At 39.7% G+C, this 27442-nt stretch overlaps 1 protein-coding gene across 5 annotated transcripts in view; it reads right to left on the bottom strand.

Annotated features, from left to right (window-relative positions):
• Window positions 1–27442, bottom strand: part of ADAMTSL3 (ADAMTS like 3) — a 421728-nt gene that overhangs the window by 255760 nt on the left and 138526 nt on the right. For all 5 annotated transcript variants that reach the window (XM_030931695.1, XM_030931696.1, XM_030931693.1 and 2 more), the window contains exon 5: window positions 1390–1435. In XM_030931695.1, the coding sequence (XP_030787555.1) occupies window positions 1390–1435 (46 nt within the window). The remainder of the gene's footprint in view (window positions 1–1389; window positions 1436–27442) is intronic.

Below are 27442 nucleotides of genomic sequence, written 5' to 3'. Positions count from 1 at the left end.
AGTAGAGCACACTCTAGCAGTGGCTCCAGTTTCAAGGTGTCACTGTGCCATAACAGCCTGGGTCATGGGAGGTGGGCAGTGTACAATGTGAGCTCCTACCGTGAAGCAATGCAGCTGTGGGAACTCCAGACAGCTCCCCCAAGGGCCTGTGAGGACTGCCACATTCACCTGTAGGAAGGACTACATGTGTCTATACTGGTAACACGGGCTGCTGGGGGCTCTCTGCTTACCTGACAGAGGAGATGGAGTAGTAGAGGCAGAGTACTTCGCCCTCCTCTCTATGCTGCAATCCTGAGTTACTGTGTGCCACAGGGATTCTGTCATTCCCTTGCTATACTACAGTGCTCTCCCTCAGATACTCTAGTCTAATTGTAGTTGTTTATTTGTTGTTTTGGTCTTTTTGTGTATGAGGAGGTAAGTGCCAAGTACCTCTAGTTAGCCTCTTACTGATAACCAGGAAATGCTTTGAATGGAAAATAGAATGGATTCTTTCTGGTGTTTACTTTTTATTTTCTTTTTTTTTTTTTTTTTTTTTTTTTGAGACAGAGTCTCACTCTGTCGCCCAGGCTGGAGTGCAGTGGTGTAATCTCGGCTCACTGCAACCTCCACCTCCCAGATTCAAGCAATTCTCCTGCCTCAGCCTCCCAAGTAACTAGTACTACAAGTACGCACCACCAAGCCCAGCTAAGTTTATATTTTTAGTAGAGACGGGGTTTCACCATATTGGCCAGGTTGGTCTCAAACTTTTAACCTAAAGTGATCTGCCTGCCTTGGCCTCCCAAAGTGCTAGGATTACAGGCATGAGCCTTATTTTCAAATTTCTAAAGCAGGATATTTGAATTTTTATTTTTAGTGTCCACTGATGTAAAGTAAGAGTAGGGTTTTGTATATTTCTGTGTGATTTGCTGATGAGTCACCTATAGTATTCCTTGACACTGAGGTAGAAATAGCAACAGACCAGTTCAAGTAAGTCTACTCTTCCTATGTGACCTTCAAAAAATAATTTTACCTTGCTAAGCCTCAGTCCTCTCACTTGCAAAAGAGAAATAACCAGACCTCACCTGCCTAGAGACAGTGCGAAGGTCAGGTAAGATAATGAACATAAAAGCATTCTGAACTTTGAGGGAGCTTGCAGATACTACGTATTGTTTCTCTGACTTCAGAAATTATTAAATTCTTACCAAAGTAGATCATGAATGTGATATGGCCTAAAAAGGTAGTATAAATGGAAGATATTTGATATACATAATCTGTTGTCAATTAAAGAAATACTTAAATTTTCCACAAAGGGTATTAAGAGACCATTCGTTTTAGAGTACACATTGGAATATTGTAACTTAAAACAATAACATATTGTATTGGATAAAATATTTTTATTTTAGGACTTACATGATTGCTGCATGTCTTGTAACGAATGTTCTGCCCTTCACAATTCCTAAAGGAAACAAGAAAGAAGAAAGAAGAAATCATGATTTCATAGAAGAGGCAGCATTAAAAAAAAAAAAAAAATCGGCCGGGCGTGGTGGCTCAGGCCTGTAATCCCAGCACTTTGGGAGGCCAGGACGGGTGGATCACGAGGTCAGGAGATCGAGACCATCCTGGCTAACACGGTGAAACCCTGTCTCTACTAAAAAATATAAAAAACTAGCCGGGCGTGGTGGCGGGCGCCTGTAGTCCCAGCTACTCAGGAGGCTGAGGCAGGAGAATTGCCTAAACCCGGGAGGCGGAGCTTGCAGTGAGCTGAGATCCGGCCACTGCACTCCAGCCTGGGCGGCAGAGCGAGACTCCGTCTCAAAAAAAAAAAACAAAAAAAGCAAATACAAGGCATTGGTTCCCTGTAAAACTTTCACTAGTGCACATTACCCCAAAGATTCAAAGTTTAATTCTAAGAAACTAATTTTCAAGGATTGGGGGCCAAGAAGTCTTGTGGAAGTGTCACATTAAATAAAGAATGAATTCTTTAGGTAATAGTAGTACTCACATGCAATTCTTACCCAAGGGCCCATATAACCATTACAATTAATGCACAATATGTGTGTCTCATGTGTGAGTATGTGTATTCTTTTCTATAATGAAAAGGGAAAAGCTACATGCAGAAGCATTTGTGTAGCATGTTTCCACTAGGACATTTCTCTTCCCTTACTGAAGCAACTCAAGTTAGCAGGGCACTCACTGTCTTCCTTTAATTAGTACAAAAGTGTCTGTTAGAAATTTGCTTGAAGTAATGCTTCCTTTTTTTTTTTTTTTTTTTGAGACAGAGTCTTATTCTGTCTCCCAGGCTGAAGTGCAATGGCTTGATCTCAGCTCGCTGCAACCTCCGTCTCCCAGGTTCAAGCAATTCTCCAGCCTCAGCCTCCAGAGTAGCTGGGATTCCATGCGTACACACCCATACCTGGCTAATTTTTGTATTTTTAGTAGAGACGGGGTTACACCATGTTGGCTAGGCTGGTTTCTAACTCCTGGCCTCAAGTGATCCACCTGCCCCAGCCTCTCAAAGTGGGGGGATTACAGGCGTGAGCTACTGTACCCAGCCTATTTTATTTCAATCATTGACCTTACCAAATGGGATTATACAAAGTCATGTTGGAACAGCATTCTTGGGATGCTAATACTGCTAACTTTGAGACTTTTCCAGGGATGACCACCACATAACCTATCTTCCCCTACAGCCACTAGCTCTGGGACCCCGCCACTCATTTTCCAGGCAGTTTTCCTTTGGGAGACTGGAATTCCATCCAACAGGTACTTTCCTTAGTCCAGTGCTTGTCCATCTATATTTTACATAAACTCCTTAAAGATATCTAATCTATTCATGGCACTTTTCCCAATTTGTCAATGGAGTTACATATTTTTTCCCTTTATGTTTTCCTGGTGAATTCAATGGCAAATTTGGAGCCAGGAAAGCTAAACACAGGCTTAAATAATCATTTTGAATTAAAAGTCAATAGATACTATTTCAATTGTTATTAAAATATTTATTTCTCCGGGAACAAAATAATTTTAAAGTGGATAGGAGGTCATTATTTTTGCCACTATGATTTAAATATGAGCCTATATGAAATGAATGATAGAGTCAGCAATGTTAAACTCACTGCATATACTTTCTGAGGCTTCCATTTTTCCTGATTACAAAAGGAATAAGTGGAAACCCCAGTAATGTGCCAAGAAGTATAGAGGTAGTCACTCAAAATTCTATCACCAAGAACTTTATTCTTTTGTCATTTAACCCTCCATTGTTTCTGCCATTTACAGGATTGAAAATCATACTGTTAATTCATCCTAGTACTTGTTTTAATCTAACATTATAAGCATTTTCTCATTTCATTGATAATTCTTTTGAAAAATTATTTTAATGATTACATCACAGTCCATTAAACAAACATTATTTTTGTAGCTGTAAATTTAAAATTTAAAAAATTGTGACAAAATACACATAACATAAAACTTACCATTCTAACCACTTTTAAGTGTGTGGTTCAGTGTTTAAGTATGTTCACATTGCTATGCCAATATTACCTTTTGTGATTATATTGCTTCTCTTTTTCCCTGCTTAAAAACTGACATATATTAAAATTCTATTTGGGACGTATACAATTTTAAGAGTTTTGACAAACCCATACAATTGTGTAACTACTACACAAGGAATATTTGGAACAGTTCCATCACCCCAAAAATACCCTCAGGTTGCCCCTGTATAGTCAGCCTCTTCCCCCACTCTCAGCTCCTGGCAACCACTGGTTGGTTTTGTCCCTTTAATTTGTCTTTTCCAAAATGTTATATAAATAGAATCACACCATATGTAGCTTTTTGAGACTGGCTCTTTTTAGAATAATATATTTGAAAATCATTCTTGTGGTTGTAGGTATCTAGTTTGCACCTTTTTAATAGCTGCGTGGTATTCTATTGCACAAATGTACAACCGTTTATTCACTCACCAGGTATTATTTGAGTTGTTTTTAGTTTTGGGTAAGTATGAAAAAATGCTATAAACATTCACATGGAGGTTTTTTATTAACAAAGTTTTTCATTTATCTTGGGTAAATACCTAGAAGTGGGATATCTGAGTTCATTCTTTTTTATATAATATAAAATTTATTTGGTAAACATGTTTAGGTTTTCATTTTTGTCCATACATACAATACATGTGCAGAAATATTTTAAAACAAATCCCAGTCCTTTCATAATAAGAATTTTTTCATGCATGAGTTTTCAACTCTTGGCTGGCTAAATATTATTTAATTAGTAGGATGTATGGCTGACATATGATTAAATTTTTGCCTTTTTTTTTTTTTAGTCATATATTTATTATTTATTTATTTTTCATTTTATTTTATTCTTTAATTTTTTTAATTGTACTATAAGTTCTAGGGTACATGTGCACAACGTGCAGGTTTGTTACATATGTATACTTCTGCCATGTTGGTGTGCTGCACCCATCAACTCGTCAGCACCCACCAATTCATCATTTATATCAGGTATAACTCCCAATGCAATCCCTCCCCCCGCAAGACCCCGATGTGTGATGTTCCCATTCCGGAGTCCAAGTGATCTCATTGTTCAGTTCCCACCTATGAGTGAGAACATGCGGTGTTTGGTTTTCTCTTCTTGTGATAATTTGCTAAGAATGATGGTTTCCAGCTGCATCCATGTCCCTACAAAGGACGCAAACTCATCCTTTTTTATGGCTGCATAATATTCCATGGTGTATATGTGCCACATTTTCTTAATCCAGTCTGTCACAGATGGACATTTGGGTTGATTCCAAGTCTTTGCTATTGTGAATAGTGCCGCAATAAACATACGTGTGCATGTGTCTTTATAGCAGCATGATTTATAATCCTTTGGGTATATACCCAGTAGTGGGATGGCTGGGTCATATGGTACATCTAGTTCTAGATTCTTGAGGAACTGCCATACTGTTTTCCATAATGGTTGAACTAGTTTACAATCCCACCAACAGTGTAAAAGTGTTCCTATATCTCCACATCCTCTCCAGCACCAGTTGTTTCCTGACTTTTTAATGATTGCCATTCTAACTGGTGTGAGATGGTATCTCATTGTGGTTTTGATTTGCATCTCTCTGATGGCCAGTGATGATGAGCATTTTTTCATGTGTCTGTTGGCTGTATGAATGTCTTCTTTTGAGAAATGTCTGTTCATATCCTTTGCCCACTTTTGGATGGGGTTGTTGGTTTTTTTCTTGTAAATTTGTTTGAGTTCTTTGTAGATTCTGGATATTAGCCCTTTGTCTGATGAGTAGATTGCAAAAATTTTCTCCCATTCTGTAGGTTGCCTGTTCACTCTGATGGTAGTTTCTTTTGCTGTGCAGAAGCTCTTTAGTTTAATTAGATCCCATTTGTCAATTTTTGCTTTTGCTGCCGTTGCTTTTGGTGTTTTAGACATGAAGTCCTTGCCCATGCCTATGTCCTGAATGGTACTACCTAGGTTTTCTTCTAGGGTTTTTATGGTATTAGGTCTAACATTTAAGTCTCTAATCCATCTTGAATTAATTTTTGTATAAGGAGTAAGGTAAGGATGCAGTTTCAGCTTTCTACTTATGGCTAGCCAATTTTCCCAGCACCATTTATTAAATAGGGAATCCTTTCCCCATTTCTTGTTTCTCTCAGGTTTGTCAAAGATCAGATGGCTGTAGATGTGTGGTATTATTTCTGAGGACTCTGTTCTGTTCCATTGGTCTATATCTCTGTTTTGGTACCAGCACCATGCTGTTTTGGTTACTGTAGCCTTGTAGTATAGTTTGAAGTCAGGTAGCGTGATGCCTCCAGCTTTGTCCTTATGACTTAGGATTGTCTTGGCAATGCGGGCTCTTTTTTGGTTCCATATGAACTTTAAAGCCGTTTTTTCCAATTCTGTGAAGAAACTCATTGGTAGCTTGATGGGGATGGCATTGAATCTATAAATAACCTTGGGCAGTATGGCCATTTTCACGATATTGATTCTTTCTATCCATGAGCATGGTATGTTCTTCCATTTGTTAGTGTCCTCTTTTATTTCACTGAGCAGTGGTTTGTAGTTTTCCTTGAAGAGGTCCTTCACATCCCTTGTAAGTTGGATTCCTAGGTATTTCATTCTCTTTGAAGCAATTGTGAATGGAAGTTCATTCCTGATTTGGCTCTCTGCTTGTCTGTTACTGGTGTATAAGAATGCTTGTGATTTTTGCACATTAATTTTGTATCCTGAGACTTTGCTGAAGTTTCTTATCAGCTTAAGGAGATTTTGGGCTGAGACACTGGGGTTTTCTAAATATACAATCATGTCATCTGCAAACAGGGACAATTTGACTTCTTCTTTTCCTAACTGAATACCCTTGATTTCTTTCTCTTGCCTGATTGCCCTAGCCAGAACTTCCAACACTATGTTGAATAGGAGTGGTGAGAGAGGGCATCCCTGTCTTGTGCCAGTTTTCAAAGGGAATTTTTCCAGTTTTTGCCCATTCAGTATGATATTGGCTGTGGGTTTGTCATAAATAGCTCTTATTATTTTGAGGTACGTTCCATCAATACCGAATTTATTGAGCATTTTTAGCATGAAGGGCTGTTGAATTTTGTCAAAAGCCTTTTCTGCATCTATTGAGATAATCATGTGGTTCTTGTCTTTGGTTCTGTTTATATGCTGGATTACGTTTATTGATTTGCGAATGTTGAACCAGCCTTGCATCCCAGGGATGAAGCCCACTTGATCATGGTGGATAAGCTTTTTGATGTGCTGCTGAATCCGGTTTGCCAATATTTTATTGAGGATTTTTGCATCGATGTTCATCAGGGATATTGGTCTAAAATTTTCTTTTTTTGTTGTGTCTCTGCCAGGCTTTGGTATCAGGATGATGTTGGCCTCATAAAATGAGTTAGGGAGGATTCCCTCTTTTTCTATTGATTGGAATAGTTTCAGAAGGAATGCTACCAGCTCCTCCTTGTACCTCTGGTAGAATTCAGCTGTGAATCCATCTGGTCCTGGACTTTTTTTGGTTGGTAGGCTATTAATTATTGCCTCAATTTCAGAGCCTGCTATTGGTCTATTCAGGGATTCAACTTCTTCCTGGTTTAGTCTTGGAAGAGTGTAAGTGTCCAGGAAATTATCCATTTCTTCTAGATTTTCTAGTTGATTTGCGTAGAGGTGTTTATAGTATTCTCTGATGGTAGTTTGTATTTCTGTGGGGTCCGTGGTGATATCCCCTTTATCATTTTTTATTGCGTCTATTTGATTCCTCTCTCTTTTCTTCTTTATTAGTCTTGCGAGCGGTCTGTCAATTTTGTTGATCTTTTCAAAAACCCAACTCCTGGATTCATTGATTTTTTGGAGGGTTTTTTGTGTCTCTATCTCCTTCAGTTCTGCTCTGATCTTAGTTATTTCTTGCCTTCTGCTTGCTTTTGAATGTGTTTGCTCTTGCCTCTCTAGTTCTTTTAATTGTGATGTTAGAGTGTCAATTTTAGATCTTTCCTGCTTTCTCTTGTGGGCATTTAGTGCTATAAATTTCCCTCTACACACTGCTTTAAATGTGTCCCAGAGATTCTGGCATGTTGTATCTTCGTTCTCATTGGTTTCAAAGAACATCTTGATTTCTGCCTTCATTTCGTTATGTACCCAGTAGTCATTCAGGAGCAGGTTGTTCAGTTTCCATATAGTTGAGCGGTTTTGATTGAGTTTCTTAGTCCTGAGTTCTAGTTTGATTGCACTGCGGTCTGAGAGACAGTTTGTTATAATTTCTGTTCTTTTACATTCGCTGAGGAGTGCTTTACTTCCAATTATGTGGTCAATTTTGGAATAAGTGCGATGTGGTGCTGAGAAGAATGTATATTCTGTTGATTTGGGGTGGAGAGTTCTACAGATGTCTATTAGGTCCGCTTGGTGCAGAGATGAGTTCAATTCCTGGATATCCTTGTTAACTTTCTGTCTCGTTGATCTGTCTAATGTTGACAGTGGAGTGCTGAAGTCTCCCATTATTATTGTATGGGAGTCTAAGTCTCTTTGTAAGTCTCTAAGGACTTGCTTTATGAATGTGGGTGCTCCTGTATTGGGTGCATATATATTTAAGGATAGTTAGCTCTTCCTGTTGAATTGATCCCTTTACCATTATGTAATGGCCTTCTTTGTCTCTTTTGATCTTTGATGGTTTAAAGTCTATTTTATCAGAGACTAGGATTGCAACCCCTGCTTTTTTTTGTTCTCCATTTGCTTGGTAGATCTTCCTCCATCCCTTTATTTTGAGCCTATGTATGTCTCTGCATGTGAGATGGGTCTCCTGAATACAGCAGACTGATGGGTCTTGATTCTTTATCCAGTTTGCCAGTCTGTGTCTTTTAATTGGAGCATTTAGTCCATTAACATTTAAGGTCAATATGGTTATGTGTGAACTTGATCCTGCCATTATGATATTAACTGGTTATTTTGTTCGTTAGTTGATGCAGTTTCTTCCTAGCCTCGATGGTCTTTACATTTTGGCATGTTTTTGCAATGGCTGGTACCGGTTGGTCCTTTCCATGTTTAGGGCTTCCTTCAGGGTCTCTTGTAAGGCAGGCCTGGTGGTGACAAAATCTCTAAGCATTTGCTTATCTGTAAAGGATTTTATTTCTCCTTCACTTATGAAACTTAGTTTGGCTGGATATGAAATTCTGGGTTTAAAATTCTTTTCTTTAAGAACGTTGAATATTGGCCCCCACTCTCTTCTGGCTTGTAGAGTTTCTGCCGAGAGGTCTGCTGTTAGTCTGATGGGCTTCCCTTTGTGGGTAACCTGACCTTTCTCTCTGGCTGCCCTTAAGATTTTTTCCTTCATTTCAACTTTGGTGAATCTGGCAATTATGTGTCTTGGAGTTGCTCTTCTCGAGGAGTATCTTTGTGGTGTTCTCTGTATTTCCTGAATTTGGATGTTGGCCTGCCCTACTAGGTTGGGGAAGCTCTCCTGGATGATATCCTGAAGAGTGTTTTCCAACTTGGTTCCATTTTCCCCCTCACTTTCAGGCACCCCAATCAGACGTAGATTTGGTCTTTTTACATAATCCCATACTTCTTGCAGGCTTTGTTCATTTCTTTTTCTTCTTTTTTCTTTTGGTTTCTCTTCTCGCTTCATTTCATTCATTTGATCCTCAATCGGTGATACTCTTTCTTCCAGTTGATCGAGTCGGTTACTGAAGCTTGTGGATTTGTCACGTATTTCTCGTGTCATGGTTTTCATCTCTGTCATTTCGTTTATGACCTTCTCTGCATTAATTATTCTAGCTATCAATTCTTCCACTCTTTTTTCAAGATTTTTAATTTCTTTTTTTTTTTTTTTTTTTTGAGACGGAGTCTTGCTCTGTCGCCCGGGCTGGAGTGCAGTGGCCAGATCTCAGCTCACTGCAAGCTCCGCCTCCCGGGTTCACGCCATTCTCCTGCCTCAGCCTCCCGAGTAGCTGGGACTACAGGCGCCCGCCAGGTCGCCCGGCTAGTTTTTTTTTTTTTGTATTTTTAGTAGAGACGGGGTTTCACCATGTTAGCCAGGATGGTCTTGATCTCCTGACCTCGTGATCCGCCCGTCTCGGCCTCCCAAAGTGCTGGGATTACAGGCTTGAGCCACCGCGCCCGGCCAAGATTTTTAATTTCTTTGCGCTGGGTACGTAATTCCTCCTTTAGCTCTGAGAAGTTTGATGGGCTGAAGCCTTCTTCTCTCATTTCGTCAAAGTCATTCTCTGACCAGCTTTGATCCGTTGCTGGCGATGAGCTGCGCTCCTTTGCAGGGGGAGATGCGCTCTTATTTCTTGAATTTCCAGCTTTTCTGCCCTGCTTCTTCCCCATCTTCGTGGTCTTATCTGCCTCTGGTCTTTGATGATGGTGACGTACTGATGGGGTTTTGGTATAGGTGTCCTTCCTGTTTGATAGTTTTCCTTCTAATAGTCAGGACCGTCAGCTGTAGGTCTGTTGGAGATTGCTTGAGGTCCACTCCAGACCCTGTTTGCCTGGTATCAGCAGCAGAGGTTGCAGAAGATAGAATATTGCTGAACAGCGAGTGTACCTGTCTGATTCTTACTTTGGAAGCTTCCTCTCAGGGGTGTACTCCACCCTGTGAGGTGTGGGGTGTCAGACTGCCCCTAGTGGGGGATGTCTCCCAGTTAGGCTACTCAGGGGTCAGGGACCCACTTGAGCAGGCAGTCTGTCCCTTCTCAGATCTCAACCTCGGTGTTGGGAGACCCACTGCTCTCTTCAAAGCTGTCAGACAGAGTCGTTCGCGTCTGCACGGGCCTCTGCTGCTTCCCCTTTTGTTGTTTAGCTGTGCCCTGTCCCCAGAGGTGGAGTCTACAGAGACAGGCAGGTTTCCTTGAGCTGCTGTGAGCTCCATCCAGTTCGAGCTTCCCAGCGGCTTTGTTTACCTACTTAAGCCTCAGCAATGGCAGGCACCCCTCCCCCAGCCTCGCTGCTGCCGTTTCGGTTGGATCGCAGACTGCTGTGCTAGCAATGAGGGAGGCTCCGTGGGCGTGGGACCCTCCCGGCCAGGTGTGGGATATATTCTCCTGGTGTGCCCGTTGCTTAAAGCGCAGTATTGGGGTGGGAGTCATCCGATTTTCCAGGTGTTGTGTGTCTCAGTTCCCCTGGCTAGGAAAAGGGATTCCCTTCCCCCTTGCGCTTCCCAGATGAGGTGATGCCTCGCCCTGCTTCAGGTCTCGCTGGTTGGGCTGCAGCAGCTGACCAGCACCGATTGTCCGGCACTCCCCAGTGAGATGACCCCGGTACCTCAGTTGAAAATGCAGAAATCACTGGTCTTCTGTGTCGCTCACGCTGGGAGTTGGAGACTGGAGCTGTTCCTATTCAGCCATCTTGCTCCGCCCCCCGCCCAGTTGCATTCTTGTTGTAGAGTTTTGCAAGATGTTACCCTTGAGGGATCCATGGGGTCTCTTATTATTTTTCTACAAATGCATGTGATTTACAATTTTTATTATTATTGTTGTTATTTGAGATGGAGTCTCGCTCTGTTGCCCAGGCTTGAGTGCAGTGGCACAATCTCGACTCGCTGCAACCTCCCCCTCCAGGGCTCAAGCAGTTCTCCCACCTCCGCCTCCTAAGTAGCTGGGATTACAGGTGCATGCCCACATGCCCGGCAAATTTTTTGCATTTTTAGTAGAGACTGAGTCTCTCGATGTTGGCCAGGCTGGTCTCAAACTCCTGATCTCAAGTGATCCACCTGCCTTGTCCTCCCAAAGTGCTGGGATTACAGGTGTGAGCCACCATGCCCAGCTGATTTACAATTATTTTAAAAAGAAGATTTAATTTAATTAAAAAAAAAAAAAACAGAAATGCCAGGCAAAATAGGACATGCATTTGAAACACCACCACCACCACCACCACCACCACTAAAGCTGAACCTACAAGAAATTCAGGGAAATCCACGGGGCCAAAAAGCAAAGAGTAAACTGAATGCCAAACTAGTAAGTGCATAACTGATTCTGTGCCTGCCCTGGTGATGGAGATGGGAGTTGATCATCGCAAAATCTCAGGCTGTTGAGTTTCAATTCTTTCATAATCACAAAAGATCAAGTCTTTAGTGTATGTGAGTTCACACCACGGGAACTGCATCCCTAAGATAAAGGCAAGATCCTTGAGGTTCAGACACTTAAACAAAAGGACTACGGGAAATACATCCACACACCAGCATAGGAATTTAAATATCTTAGTCTTAATTCCATATGTAAAAAAAATTCCACGTTGGAACAATGAACCTGTTCTCCCAAAATTTGGAATTGCGTATATATTGGCCTATACATATTATATATATTGCATTGAGTACATATATCCTATATGATTGTGGAAACATTTACTTGGCAAATTAACATGGAAAGTGATCTTGTAGCCTGTGATATCCTTCAGGTTATGGCAGCAGTGAAAGATCTGAGAGTCAGGCCACCAACCGGCTACATAGGATTCCTGTCAATAGAGCCGTGCTAATGACAAACTTGAAATCCTAAAACTGGTAACACACAAGGAAATACTTGCGAGGAGTAAGCACCAGGAGGCAAAACATTGATGATATAAGAGAGAAAAGCCATATAGTTATCTATATTCACGCAAAAGTAGCACTTGATAAAATGAATACTTATTCTTAATTGAAAAATATCAGCAAACTAGGAATAAAGGTATACACTCTTAATGTACAGTAGATAATCTTGATAGTAAAATGTTACCACATTCTCCCGAACATTAGGGGAGAGATAAGAATGCCCGCTGTCATTGTTTGTATTCATTATTTTATTTGAGATCCTAGTCAGTGTAGTAAGGCTAGAAAAAAAAATGAAATGGAAGGATAACTCTCATTATTCAGAGACTACTAAATTGTGCAGATAGAAAAATCCAAGGTACTTGTACATCAAATAATAAAGCTAATAAAATAATTCAATAAAGATTGCTGAAAACAAATTAATGCACAAATGACTGTGCTCTTACACAGTACCAAAAGCTAAGTAGAAAGTAAAATTTCAAAAGGCACTACTACCAAAATATATGGTATGTTGTAATAAATTCAATAAAAAATGTATGAGACTTTTATGGAAGATTTAGAACTTACCTAAATAAAAGGAGAGATATAATATGTTCATAGATAGGAAATCTCAACATCATAAACATGCCAATTTTTCCCTATGTTAATCTATAACCATAATTTCAATTCTAAGTATCATATAGGAGTGCAAAGAAATGAAAATAATTTTGAAAAAGAACAAAATAGGGGACTTGCACAGATAATTAAAATGTTTCTTTTAACTATACTAATGGCATAGGCAGGAATAGCAAGTGTGGCAAAATTTAGAGCCCAGAAACAGATATGTGCATATGTGGAAGTTTGGTACATATTGAAAGTGGCCCTGTAAATCAGTGCAGGAAAGGGGGATATTCAATACATGGTGCTCAGAAATAATTATTGATAGTCAAAGGAAAATATTAGAACATATCAGTTCATGTAAAAAATAAATTCCAAGTGCATTAATCTCGACTTGTAAAAAGCGATGTCTGGAAACATTTATAAAGAAATACAGAAGATTATCTTTGTGATTTCTAGATAGTAAAATATTCCCTAAGATACAAAAAGTTTGAGTTACAAAGGAAATTATAGATAAATTCAAGCACAATAAAAATGTACATCTGTATCACAAAAATATGAACCTAAAGAAAAGACAAGCCATAGAATGGGAGAAAATATTGACAATGAATATAACTAATAAAGGACTAGTATTTGAAATATTAAGTAACTTCTACTTACCAATAAAATAGAAGCAAAAAGAGCCTAGTAGAAAAGTGAGTAAAGAATATGAACAGGAAATTCACAGAAGATGAATCTGCATAGTAAAAAAACAAATGAAAATAATAATTTCACTGACAAAAACCTGCAAAAGCATATGAAATGAGATTGGATGTGGTGGAACACCTGTAATCCCAGCACTTCGGGAGGCCGCGATGGGCGGATCACTTGGGGTCAGGAGTTTGAGACCAGCATGATGAAACCCCATTTCTAAAAAATACAAAAATTAGCCTGACATGGTAGCACATGCCTGTAATCCCAGCTACTTGGAAGGCAGAGACACAAGAATCGCTTGAGCCCAGGAGTTGGAGGTTGCAGTGAGCTGAGATTGCACCACTGCACTCCAGCCTGGGTGAGACAGCAAGACTCTGTCTACCTCAAAAAGAAAAAGAATATGAAATGACATATTTCACATTCTTCATATTGGGAAAAATTAAAAAGTTTTAAAATGTGAAATATTGACCCAGATGTATAAAAATAGGAACCTTCCTGTACTGGTAATGAGGGTGAAAATTGGTATGCCCATGTTAGAGAGCAATTTGTCAGTATCTGGTAATAGTGATGCTGTAAACACCCAGAACAGAATAACCCTGCTCAAGTATATATCCCAGAGAAACGTGTAAATATGCCTAACATGGTGATATAAGATTGCTCATTGCAGAACTGTGGGTTTAAAATTTGAAACCAACTTCCAAATGAGGATTTGGAACAATCTTCATCAACATTTAGGAAAATTGATCAATGAAGAATAAAGAGAATTGATAAATAAATTTGGTATATTTATAACTGGGATTCCTACAGATCTCTAAAAGTGAATGAATTATAGAGTTACATCTGTTAACATGGATAGTCTCAAAAGCAGTTTTCAGAGAAACAAAACTGCAGAAATTTTTTTTGTACATTATGATTCCATTTACTCAGTTAACTCTCCTATTTCTGATGTAGCATTTGCTTAACTTTTTCATTTCTTAGGACTAATGTAGCATTCTTTAGTCTATTTCTACACAAACCTTAGCCTACATTCTGAAATTTGCTTTTAGGCCTGAGAATCTCCAAATTTGCCTGGTCCCTGAGCTCATCTAATTTAAACAGGTATCTGAGGGTAGAAAACATCCTAAATCAAATATGTATATATGTATTTGTGCATATGTGTGCATATATTGAGAGAATAATAGGTTCTGTGGTATTTCAAAGTAAGATAAATGCATGTCATTGCATGTGCTCTCCCAGCTTGGTTCCTGGCATAGGATCAGGCCTGTGGCACACCCACTTTTTCCATGTCTAAGTAACAGGGACAGTAACACAACTTTTTGGCTATAATGACATTAGTTTAATTCAAAAGCATGGTAGCAGGTTCTTTAATAATTCACTCATTCTTGCTCCCCACATTTTAAGCAGCTGCAAAGCTTAATCATTCCTGACCCATTCCCATATTAAGAACTTTCACTGTCGTTTTGGAAGTACTCTGGGATTTTAAAGAAGGAAACCTACTTCCCTTGGAATACTTATCAGGTCTCTTTATCCTTGAACTGCCTCGGAGACTTATTAAGTCTTCATAAATATTGAATACTTGTGGTCAGTTTTTCTTGGAAGAGGAATATGGAGGTGATTACATATAAAACCAAACTGAAAGCCATCCCAAAGCTTTAGAAAGCATGTCAGTGCCTTCCCTTTTATCAGTGTGCTTCTTCAAATTCATGATTTAGGGCATTCATGATTTAGGAAAATAGCAAATGTAGCTATTTTGCTCATATATTTCTTGTGGATAAAGTTATTTCAGAATTCGATTACTTTAAATAGTCAGTTCTTTTGCACTGCAAACCATATGCCAGCCAGAATGTCTCTTTCTCTTGCAGAAGTGTGTAACTTGATATTCTAGTTAAGTGCCAATCATGGGAAACACAGGTTTAAGTTAAATACTATTTTAAAAATTAATATATTTTTATTCTTCAAAACACATACTTCTCAGGCTTTATGACACCAGCATTTGAGTCAATATATCATCAAATGAATATAATAAATTATAGTGTTATGAACTCCAGGGAAATTTTATTAATGTTTTTAATATATCCTCATGTGGAATCAACATATGTTTTTTATATATTCATAAATTTATGACTTCAAAACTCTTCAATACAGGGTGTTATGAATGTTGTAATGGATAGAAAATACATAATTGTGAAATGATGTTCTTGAATTTTCAAATACTCTTGATAACCATGAGCTCTTGCATATACTAATTACAATGAAATTTAAAACTTGTAAGTAATATTTCTGCAGCTTAGTTGCTTTGGCCCAAAGGAATTATTCCAGAATAAGCTGGCAGGTTCCTGCTTGGGGAATTAGGATTCCAATGTCCTTAACTTTAAAATAACTTGCATTTCATTTTATGCCTGTTTCATGAAGTAGTCATTCGTTTTCATACTAAATTGTAACCAAAGCAAGCCACATCAATAGAGGCCAGTCACTGAGTTTACTATGTATTAGGTTGGACAAAGTAAAACGGATTGTTAAAAATGGTCACCAGGTGATTGGGTTTAAAAAAAAAACCTTGCTACTGACTTATAAAGGAAATTGAGAAGTAATCTCCCTGAATCTTTATATCCATATCCCGGTAGATAGTAGGATCACCGTAAGACATTGTTGAAGGAAGACTGAGTCTAAAATGGTGCATTATGTTTTGAAAATTCATGCCATAAAATGCTCTCTTTTTCATATCACCATGCTGTAATTGTAGTGGGATTTGTAGTAGAGTTGTACATACTTTTTAGGTTTATATTTTAAGGCTCAACACTCAACATGCAAATTAGTGACTCCTGGAAACTCAGCTTACAATTAGGACACAGCAGGTGGCAATGGAGTTTAGGCCTTTGCTATACACATAGTCTATACTGAAGGCCTGAGACACAGCCATAAGATACCTTTGATATATTCTTTCCTTACCTTTTAGTTTTAAGTTTCTTTTTACAAGAACAGTTTTTAATATAAATAGCTAAAATTAAGCAACTACTAAAAATGCATCTAAAAATTATTTCTGAAAATGTTGAAAGAAAATGCCATTTTTATTAAGTTTCAACAATTTTTGTATTCTAGTATTCCCATCAATTCAAATATATATTTTTTAACCTGTGACTCTCTAATTTGCTTGTTCCCTTGAAATTAGCATCAAATGCTTTTTAGAGGTGCAAGTTAGCATGGTACAAAAAGCTTTTTGGTTATCACTTCACTAATCTATTAGCGACTTCCCTCAACTGGGGCTTTTCCAAAATAAGAGAGTAATTTCAATTACTTCTTCACTTTTCCTATTGTTTATTGTCTTCTTTTGTTCATACATAAAAAGCAAAATGAAGTAGGCCATGTAAGTGAATGCCCTTTTCCATAGGTGTAGCTGTTGTTTCCCAGTAGAATGGAGTCATTTTCCCCTTGAATAAGAGAAAGATTTCTCCGCACCAATATATTTTTTTCTACCAGCCTCCCCTTTTGGTGCTGCTTGAATGTTTAAAATTTGATGTACTCTTAGCAAGATTTTAATAAATTTAAGAATAAAATACCTATGACAAAATTTTAAAAACAGAAATATGCAGTACTGCAAAATATTAAGACACAGCCAACCCATTGTGATAATCTGGGAAGATGTTCTGAACCACAAATCACGAAAGCACATCTACCTAAATATGATTTAACTACAAGTTAGGTAACGCTTTTGGAAGCAGCTATAATGCTGTTCTTTTCACTCCAAAATGTCCTTCTCCCAAAGCCTTCTAAATCTAATTAGGGATTATACCACCTCAAAAACACAAGATGAGAGGAGACAATGGGTACAAGTTGCAGTTGGAACAGAAAGTTTAAGGTGAAGGTGGTATGAAATGGAAATGGAGGAGGGAGAGTTTGAGAAACACTGCAAAGGAAAAAGTGTGGAAGTTAATATTAAAAGTTCACCGGACACAGTAAAATAGAAAATAACCACTACAGAAAATTAAAACCAGTAGTGTGGAGGAATATCTGTAGAAGATTTCTTAAAAGCACAAGAAAAGGTCAATGAAATCATATATATATATATATATATGAGGAAATCATAGATGGATTAATTAATGAAGAAATAATAGATGCAGAGAGAGGGAGCTCCAACCTCACAATTATAGGCATTTATGGAACAAGAACAGTAATCAAAATCATAACCTGAGAATAATCAGCAGCATTGTAAATAAAGACCTTGAGTATTCCATCCAAAAAGGCTCACCATTTTCAGTAAAGACTGCATGAAACACATGATTGGATACATCCTGATTATAACTTAACTTTTATATCAAATACTAACACAACAAAACAAGAGTACTGTAACCTTTCAGGCAGAAACATAAAACACACAAGCAAAGGAATAATCATATTTCTCCTCTGCAAGTCTAAAGGTCAAGGGTCAATGAAGTGTGCTTACAGCTTTGAGAAAAAGGGATCATGTAAGAAGTAATACCATATCATGCAGCATTGCCTTTCCTGTATGAAAGGCAAAGATTGAGGAGGAGTAAGATGGCTGAATAGGAACAGCTCCAGTCTCCAACTCCCAGCGCGAGCGACACAGAAGACCAGTGATTTCTGCATTTTCAACTGAGGTACCGGGGTCATCTCACTGGGGAGTGCCGGACAATCGGTGCTGGTCAGCTGCTGCAGCCCAACCAGCGAGACCTGAAGCAGGGCGAGGCATCACCTCATCTGGGAAGCGCAAGGGGGAAGGGAATCCCTTTTCCTAGCCAGGGGAACTGAGACACACAACACCTGGAAAATCGGATGACTCCCACCCCAATACTGCGCTTTAAGCAACGGGCACACCAGGAGAATATATCCCACACCTGGCCGGGAGGGTCCCACGCCCACGGAGCCTCCCTCATTGCTAGCACAGCAGTCTGCGATCCAACCGAAACGGCAGCAGCGAGGCTGGGGGAGGGGTGCCTGCCATTGCTGAGGCTTAAGTAGGTAAACAAAGCCGCTGGGAAGCTCGAACTGGATGGAGCTCACAGCAGCTCAAGGAAACCTGCCTGTCTCTGTAGACTCCACCTCTGGGGACAGGGCACAGCTAAACAACAAAAGGGGAAGCAGCAGAGGCCCGTGCAGACGCGAACGACTCTGTCTGACAGCTTTGAAGAGAGCAGTGGGTCTCCCAACACCGAGGTTGAGATCTGAGAAGGGACAGACTGCCTGCTCAAGTGGGTCCCTGACCCCTGAGTAGCCTAACTGGGAGACATCCCCCACTAGGGGCAGTCTGACACCCCACACCTCACAGGGTGGAGTACACCCCTGAGAGGAAGCTTCCAAAGTAAGAATCAGACAGGTACACTCGCTGTTCAGCAATATTCTATCTTCTGCAACCTCTGCTGCTGATACCAGGCAAACAGGGTCTGGAGTGGACCTCAAGCAATCTCCAACAGACCTACAGCTGACGGTCCTGACTATTAGAAGGAAAACTATCAAACAGGAAGGACACCTATACCAAAACCCCATCAGTACGTCACCATCATCAAAGACCAGAGGCAGATAAGACCACGAAGATGGGGAAGAAGCAGGGCAGAAAAGCTGGAAATTCAAGAAATAAGAGCGCATCTCCCCCTGCAAAGGAGCGCAGCTCATCGCCAGCAACGGATCAAAGCTGGTCAGAGAATGACTTTGACGAAATGAGAGAAGAAGGCTTCAGCCCATCAAACTTCTCAGAGCTAAAGGAGGAATTACGTACCCAGCGCAAAGAAATTAAAAATCTTGGCCGGGCGCGGTGGCTCAAGCCTGTAATCCCAGCACTTTGGGAGGCCGAGACGGGCGGATCACGAGGTCAGGAGATCAAGACCATCCTGGCTAACATGGTGAAACCCCGTCTCTACTAAAAATACAAAAAAAAAAAAACTAGCCGGGCGACCTGGCGGGCGCCTGTAGTCCCAGCTACTCGGGAGGCTGAGGCAGGAGAATGGCGTGAACCCGGGAGGCGGAGCTTGCAGTGAGCTGAGATCTGGCCACTGCACTCCAGCCCGGGCGACAGAGCAAGACTCCGTCTCAAAAAAAAAAAAAAAAAAAAGAAATTAAAAATCTTGAAAAAAGAGTGGAAGAATTGATAGCTAGAATAATTAATGCAGAGAAGGTCATAAACGAAATGACAGAGATGAAAACCATGACACGAGAAATACGTGACAAATCCACAAGCTTCAGTAACCGACTCGATCAACTGGAAGAAAGAGTATCACCGATTGAGGATCAAATGAATGAAATGAAGCGAGAAGAGAAACCAAAAGAAAAAAGAAGAAAAAGAAATGAACAAAGCCTGCAAGAAGTATGGGATTATGTAAAAAGACCAAATCTACGTCTGATTGGGGTGCCTGAAAGTGAGGGGGAAAATGGAACCAAGTTGGAAAACACTCTTCAGGATATCATCCAGGAGAGCTTCCCCAACCTAGTAGGGCAGGCCAACATCCAAATTCAGGAAATACAGAGAACACCACAAAGATACTCCTCGAGAAGAGCAACTCCAAGACACATAATTGCCAGATTCACCAAAGTTGAAATGAAGGAAAAAATCTTAAGGGCAGCCAGAGAGAAAGGTCAGGTTACCCACAAAGGGAAGCCCATCAGACTAACAGCAGACCTCTCGGCAGAAACTCTACAAGCCAGAAGAGAGTGGGGGCCAATATTCAACGTTCTTAAAGAAAAGAATTTTAAACCCAGAATTTCATATCCAGCCAAACTAAGTTTCATAAGTGAAGGAGAAATAAAATCCTTTACAGATAAGCAAATGCTTAGAGATTTTGTCACCACCAGGCCTGCCTTACAAGAGACCCTGAAGGAAGCCCTAAACATGGAAAGGACCAACCGGTACCAGCCATTGCAAAAACATGCCAAAATGTAAAGACCATCGAGGCTAGGAAGAAACTGCATCAACTAACGAACAAAATAACCAGTTAATATCATAATGGCAGGATCAAGTTCACACATAACCATATTGACCTTAAATGTTAATGGACTAAATGCTCCAATTAAAAGACACAGACTGGCAAACTGGATAAAGAATCAAGACCCATCAGTCTGCTGTATTCAGGAGACCCATCTCACATGCAGAGACATACATAGGCTCAAAATAAAGGGATGGAGGAAGATCTACCAAGCAAATGGAGAACAAAAAAAAGCAGGGGTTGCAATCCTAGTCTCTGATAAAATAGACTTTAAACCATCAAAGATCAAAAGAGACAAAGAAGGCCATTACATAATGGTAAAGGGATCAATTCAACAGGAAGAGCTAACTATCCTAAATATATATGCACCCAATACAGGAGCACCCACATTCATAAAGCAAGTCCTTAGAGACTTACAAAGAGACTTAGACTCCCATACAATAATAATGGGAGACTTCAGCACTCCACTGTCAACATTAGACAGATCAACGAGACAGAAAGTTAACAAGGATATCCAGGAATTGAACTCATCTCTGCACCAAGCGGACCTAATAGACATCTGTAGAACTCTCCACCCCAAATCAACAGAATATACATTCTTCTCAGCACCACATCGCACTTATTCCAAAATTGACCACATAATTGGAAGTAAAGCACTCCTCAGCGAATGTAAAAGAACAGAAATTATAACAAACTGTCTCTCAGACCGCAGTGCAATCAAACTAGAACTCAGGACTAAGAAACTCAATCAAAACCGCTCAACTATATGGAAACTGAACAACCTGCTCCTGAATGACTACTGGGTACATAACGAAATGAAGGCAGAAATCAAGATGTTCTTTGAAACCAATGAGAACGAAGATACAACATGCCAGAATCTCTGGGACACATTTAAAGCAGTGTGTAGAGGGAAATTTATAGCACTAAATGCCCACAAGAGAAAGCAGGAAAGATCTAAAATTGACACTCTAACATCACAATTAAAAGAACTAGAGAGGCAAGAGCAAACACATTCAAAAGCAAGCAGAAGGCAAGAAATAACTAAGATCAGAGCAGAACTGAAGGAGATAGAGACACAAAAAACCCTCCAAAAAATCAATGAATCCAGGAGTTGGGTTTTTGAAAAGATCAACAAAATTGACAGACCGCTCGCAAGACTAATAAAGAAGAAAAGAGAGAGGAATCAAATAGACGCAATAAAAAATGATAAAGGGGATATCACCACGGACCCCACAGAAATACAAACTACCATCAGAGAATACTATAAACACCTCTACGCAAATCAACTAGAAAATCTAGAAGAAATGGATAATTTCCTGGACACTTACACTCTTCCAAGACTAAACCAGGAAGAAGTTGAATCCCTGAATAGACCAATAGCAGGCTCTGAAATTGAGGCAATAATTAATAGCCTACCAACCAAAAAAAGTCCAGGACCAGATGGATTCACAGCTGAATTCTACCAGAGGTACAAGGAGGAGCTGGTAGCATTCCTTCTGAAACTATTCCAATCAATAGAAAAAGAGGGAATCCTCCCTAACTCATTTTATGAGGCCAACATCATCCTGATACCAAAGCCTGGCAGAGACACAACAAAAAAAGAAAATTTTAGACCAATATCCCTGATGAACATCGATGCAAAAATCCTCAATAAAATATTGGCAAACCGGATTCAGCAGCACATCAAAAAGCTTATCCACCATGATCAAGTGGGCTTCATCCCTGGGATGCAAGGCTGGTTCAACATTCGCAAATCAATAAACATAATCCAGCATATAAACAGAACCAAAGACAAGAACCACATGATTATCTCAATAGATGCAGAAAAGGCTTTTGACAAAATTCAACAGCCCTTCATGCTAAAAATGCTCAATAAATTCGGTATTGATGGAACGTACCTCAAAATAATAAGAGCTATTTATGACAAACCCACAGCCAATATCATACTGAATGGGCAAAAACTGGAAAAATTCCCTTTGAAAACTGGCACAAGACAGGGATGCCCTCTCTCACCACTCCTATTCAACATAGTGTTGGAAGTTCTGGCTAGGGCAATCAGGCAAGAGAAAGAAATCAAGGGTATTCAGTTAGGAAAAGAAGAAGTCAAATTGTCCCTGTTTGCAGATGACATGATTGTATATTTAGAAAACCCCAGTGTCTCAGCCCAAAATCTCCTTAAGCTGATAAGAAACTTCAGCAAAGTCTCAGGATACAAAATTAATGTGCAAAAATCACAAGCATTCTTATACACCAGTAACAGACAAGCAGAGAGCCAAATCAGGAATGAACTTCCATTCACAATTGCTTCAAAGAGAATGAAATACCTAGGAATCCAACTTACAAGGGATGTGAAGGACCTCTTCAAGGAGAACTACAAACCACTGCTCAGTGAAATAAAAGAGGACACTAACAAATGGAAGAACATACCATGCTCATGGATAGGAAGAATCAATATCGTGAAAATGGCCATACTGCCCAAGGTTATTTATAGATTCAATGCCATCCCCATCAAGCTACCAATGAGTTTCTTCACAGAATTGGAAAAAACGGCTTTAAAGTTCATATGGAACCAAAAAAGAGCCCGCATTGCCAAGACAATCCTAAGTCATAAGGACAAAGCTGGAGGCATCACGCTACCTGACTTCAAACTATACTACAAGGCTACAGTAACCAAAACAGCATGGTGCTGGTACCAAAACAGAGATATAGACCAATGGAACAGAACAGAGTCCTCAGAAATAATACCACACATCTACAGCCATCTGATCTTTGACAAACCTGAGAGAAACAAGAAATGGGGAAAGGATTCCCTATTTAATAAATGGTGCTGGGAAAATTGGCTAGCCATAAGTAGAAAGCTGAAACTGCATCCTTACCTTACTCCTTATACAAAAATTAATTCAAGATGGATTAGAGACTTAAATGTTAGACCTAATACCATAAAAACCCTAGAAGAAAACCTAGGTAGTACCATTCAGGACATAGGCATGGGCAAGGACTTCATGTCTAAAACACCAAAAGCAACGGCAGCAAAAGCAAAAATTGACAAATGGGATCTAATTAAACTAAAGAGCTTCTGCACAGCAAAAGAAACTACCATCAGAGTGAACAGGCAACCTACAGAATGGGAGAAAATTTTTGCAATCTACTCATCAGACAAAGGGCTAATATCCAGAATCTACAAAGAACTCAAACAAATTTACAAGAAAAAAACCAACAACCCCATCCAAAAGTGGGCAAAGGATATGAACAGACATTTCTCAAAAGAAGACATTCATACAGCCAACAGACACATGAAAAAATGCTCATCATCACTGGCCATCAGAGAGATGCAAATCAAAACCACAATGAGATACCATCTCACACCAGTTAGAATGGCAATCATTAAAAAGTCAGGAAACAACTGGTGCTGGAGAGGATGTGGAGATATAGGAACACTTTTACACTGTTGGTGGGATTGTAAACTAGTTCAACCATTATGGAAAACAGTATGGCAGTTCCTCAAGAATCTAGAACTAGATGTACCATATGACCCAGCCATCCCACTACTGGGTATATACCCAAAGGATTATAAATCATGCTGCTATAAAGACACATGCACACGCATGTTTATTGCGGCACTATTCACAATAGCAAAGACTTGGAATCAACCCAAATGTCCATCTGTGACAGACTGGATTAAGAAAATGTGGCACATATACACCATGGAATATTATGCAGCCATAAAAAAGGATGAGTTTGCGTCCTTTGTAGGGACATGGATACAGCTGGAAACCATCATTCTAAGCAAACTATCACAAGAACAGAAAACCAAACACCACATGTTCTCACTCATAGGTGGGAACTGAACTATAACATCACTTGGACTCGGGAGGGGGAACATCACACATCGGGGCCTGTCATGGGGAGGGGGGAGGGGGGAGGGATTGCATTGGGAGTTTTACCTGATGTAAATGACGAATTGATGGGTGCTGACGAGTTGATGGGTGCAGCGCACCAACATGGCACAGGTGTGCATATGTAACAAGCCTGCACGTTATGCACATGTACCCTAGAACTTAAAGTATAATAAAAAAAAAAAAAAGCATACAACTGGGAGATTGATATTAATACAGGTAATGTACAGAACATTTCTATCATCACAAGGCTCCTGCAAGTTGCCTTTTATAAAGCTGCATCTCCTCCCCACCCATCTATCCTCTTCCTTAGCACCTAGCAACTACTATTCTCCATTTCTATAATTTCTGTCATTTCAAGAATATTACATAAGTAAAATACAGTATTTAAGTTTTGGGGATTGGATTTTTATAACTTCATTGTAATTCTCTGGAGATTCATCAAGATTGTTGTGCTTATCAATGGTTCATTTCCATTTACTGCTGTGTAGCAGTCCCTGGTGTAGATGTAACACCATTTGTTTAACGATTCACCCACTAAAGGGCATTGGGGTTGTTTCCACCTTTTGGCCACTGTGAGTAAAACCAGTATAAACATTCATGTACAGGTTTTATTGTGAATCTAAGTCTTCAGTTATCTGAGAAAAATGCCCAGGAGTGCAATTGCTGAGTTGTATGGTAGTTGCATGTTTATTTTTTAAAAGAAACTGCCTATTTTCCAGAATGGCTATATCATTATACATTCTCAGAACCGAAATAAGAGTAACACTCTTTCTCTGCATCCTTGCCAGTATTTCATGTTGTGAACTTTTTGAAAGCTATTCTGATAGGTAGGTAATGATATCTTATTGCAGTTTTAATTTGCATTTCCTTAATAGCCAGTAGTGTTAAACATATTTTTATGTGCTTATTTGCCATCTGTGAATTCTCTTGGGTAAAATATCCATTCATGTCCTTTGTTCATTTTCTAATTAGATTGCTTGATTTTTAATTGTTGATATTTAAGAGTTCTTAATAGAGATACTATTCCTTTGTTAGGTCATTTTCAAATATTTTCTCCCATTGATCTCATTTGTTTATTCCTCTGCCAATCCCACTGCTCTCATTACTGCAGCCATACAGTAAGTCTTGATATTAAGTAAGCTGATTCCTCCCACTCTATTCTTTTAAAATATCTTTTAAAAATCAACAGATACACACCCATGATCCCAGCACTTTGGAAGGCCCAGGCAGGCAGATCACTTGAGGTCAGGAGTTCAAGACCAGCCTGTCCAACATGGTGAAACCCCATCTCTACTAAAAATACAAAAATTAGCCGGGCATAGTGGTGCATGCCTGTAATCCCAGCTACTCGGGAGGCAGAGGTAGGAGAATCGCTTGAACCCGGGAGGCAGAGGTTGCAGTGAGCAGAGATCCCGCCACTGCACTCCAGCCTGGGCGACAAAGTGAGGCTTCATCTCAACAACAACAAAACACCAACAGATAAAATTGTATGTATTTATCATGTACAATATGATGTTTTAAAGTATCTATACATTGTGGAATGACAAATCAAACTAATTAACATATCCATTATCTCACAGAGTTATCATTTTTGTGGTGATAATACTTAACATCCAGTCTCAGCATTTTTCAATAATATATTGTTATTAACTACAGTGACGCTGTCGCACAATAGATCTGCTAAACTTATCCCTCTTACCTAACTGAAATTTTGAATCCTTCCACCAACATGTCCCCAACTCCCCTCCTCAACCACTCTAACCCCTGGCAACTGCCTTTCTACTCTCTTTTTCTATGAGATCAACTTTTTCAGTATCTACATATGAGTGAGATTATGTGGTATTTGCCTTCCTGTGCCTGACTTACATCACTTAAAATACTGTCTTCCACGTTAATCCACATTGTCACAAATAATAGGATTTCCTTCATTTTTAATGGCTGAATAGTATTATATTCTGTATATATACCATTTTCTTTATCCATTCATTCACTGATGGACACTTAGTTGTTTGCATACCTTGGCTATTGTGAAAATACTGCAACAAACATGGAAGTGCAGATATCTCTTCGACATCTTGATTTCATCTCCTTTGGATATATATCCAATAGTGAGACTGCTGGATCATATCATATCTTCTTGTTTGTTTGTTTTTTGAGACAGAGTCTCACTCTGTTGCCCAGGCTGGTGTGCATGGTGTGCAGTGACACAATCTTGACTCACTGCAACCTCTGCCTCCCAGGTTCAAGTGATTCTCCTGTCTCAGCCTCCTGAGTAGCTGGGATTACAGGCATGCGCCACCACACCTGGTTAATTTTTGTATCTTTAGTAGAGACGGGGTTTTGCCATGTTGGCCAGGCTGGTCTCAAACTCCTGACCTCAGTTGCTCCACCCACCTCGGCATCCCAAAGTGCTGGGATTACAAGCATAAGCCACCATGCCCGGCTGATACCTCTATTTTTAGTATCTTGAGGAACCCCTATACTGTTTTTCATAGCAGCTGTACCAATTTACATTCTCGCCAACAGGGTGCAAGGGTTCCCTTTTCTCTGCATCCTTACCAATACTTGTTGTATTTGTCTTTTTAATAGCCATCCTAACAGGTGTGAGATGATATCTCATTGTCGTTTAGGTTGCATTTCCCTGATAATTACTGATGTTGAGCATTTTTTCACATATCTTTTAGCCACTGTATACCTTTTAAGAAATGTCTATTTGGGTCCTTTGCCCATTTTTTAATCACGTAATTTTTTTTTTTTTTTTTTTTTTTTTGAGACGGAGTCTCGCTCTGCCGCCCAGCCTGGAGTGCAGTGGCCGGATCTCAGCTCACTGCAAGCTCCACCTCCTGGGTTCACGCCATTCTCCTGCCTCAGCCTCCCACGTAGCTGGGACTACAGGCGCCCGCCACATCGCCCGGCTAATTTTTTGTATTTTTTAGTAGAGACGGGGTTTCACCGTGTTAGCCAGGATGGACTCGATCTCCTGACCTTGTGATCCGCCCGTCTCGGCCTCCCAAAGTGCTGGGATTACAGGCTTGAGCCGCCGCGCCCGGCCTTTTTTCTTGCTATTTAGTTTAATTTGTCATGTATTTTGGATATTAACCCCATGGCAGAGGCATAGCTTACAAATACTTTCTCCCATTCTGTAGGTTATATCTTCACTCTGTTGATTGTTTCTTTTGTTGTACAGAAGCATTTTAGTTTGCTGTAATCCCATTTGTCCATGTTTTTCTGTGCTTCTGGGGTCATGTGTAAAATAATTATTTCCCAGACAAATGTCATAGAGCTCTTCTCCTATGATTCTTCTGGATGTTAAATTTCTTACATTTTAATCTGTAATCTAT

The sequence above is a fragment of the Rhinopithecus roxellana genome, chromosome 5 (assembly GCF_007565055.1).
Source record: "Rhinopithecus roxellana isolate Shanxi Qingling chromosome 5, ASM756505v1, whole genome shotgun sequence".
Taxonomy (NCBI): domain Eukaryota; kingdom Metazoa; phylum Chordata; class Mammalia; order Primates; family Cercopithecidae; genus Rhinopithecus; species Rhinopithecus roxellana.
Note: the sequence above shows the minus strand (reverse complement) of the source record. Positions and strands in the feature narration are given on the sequence as shown.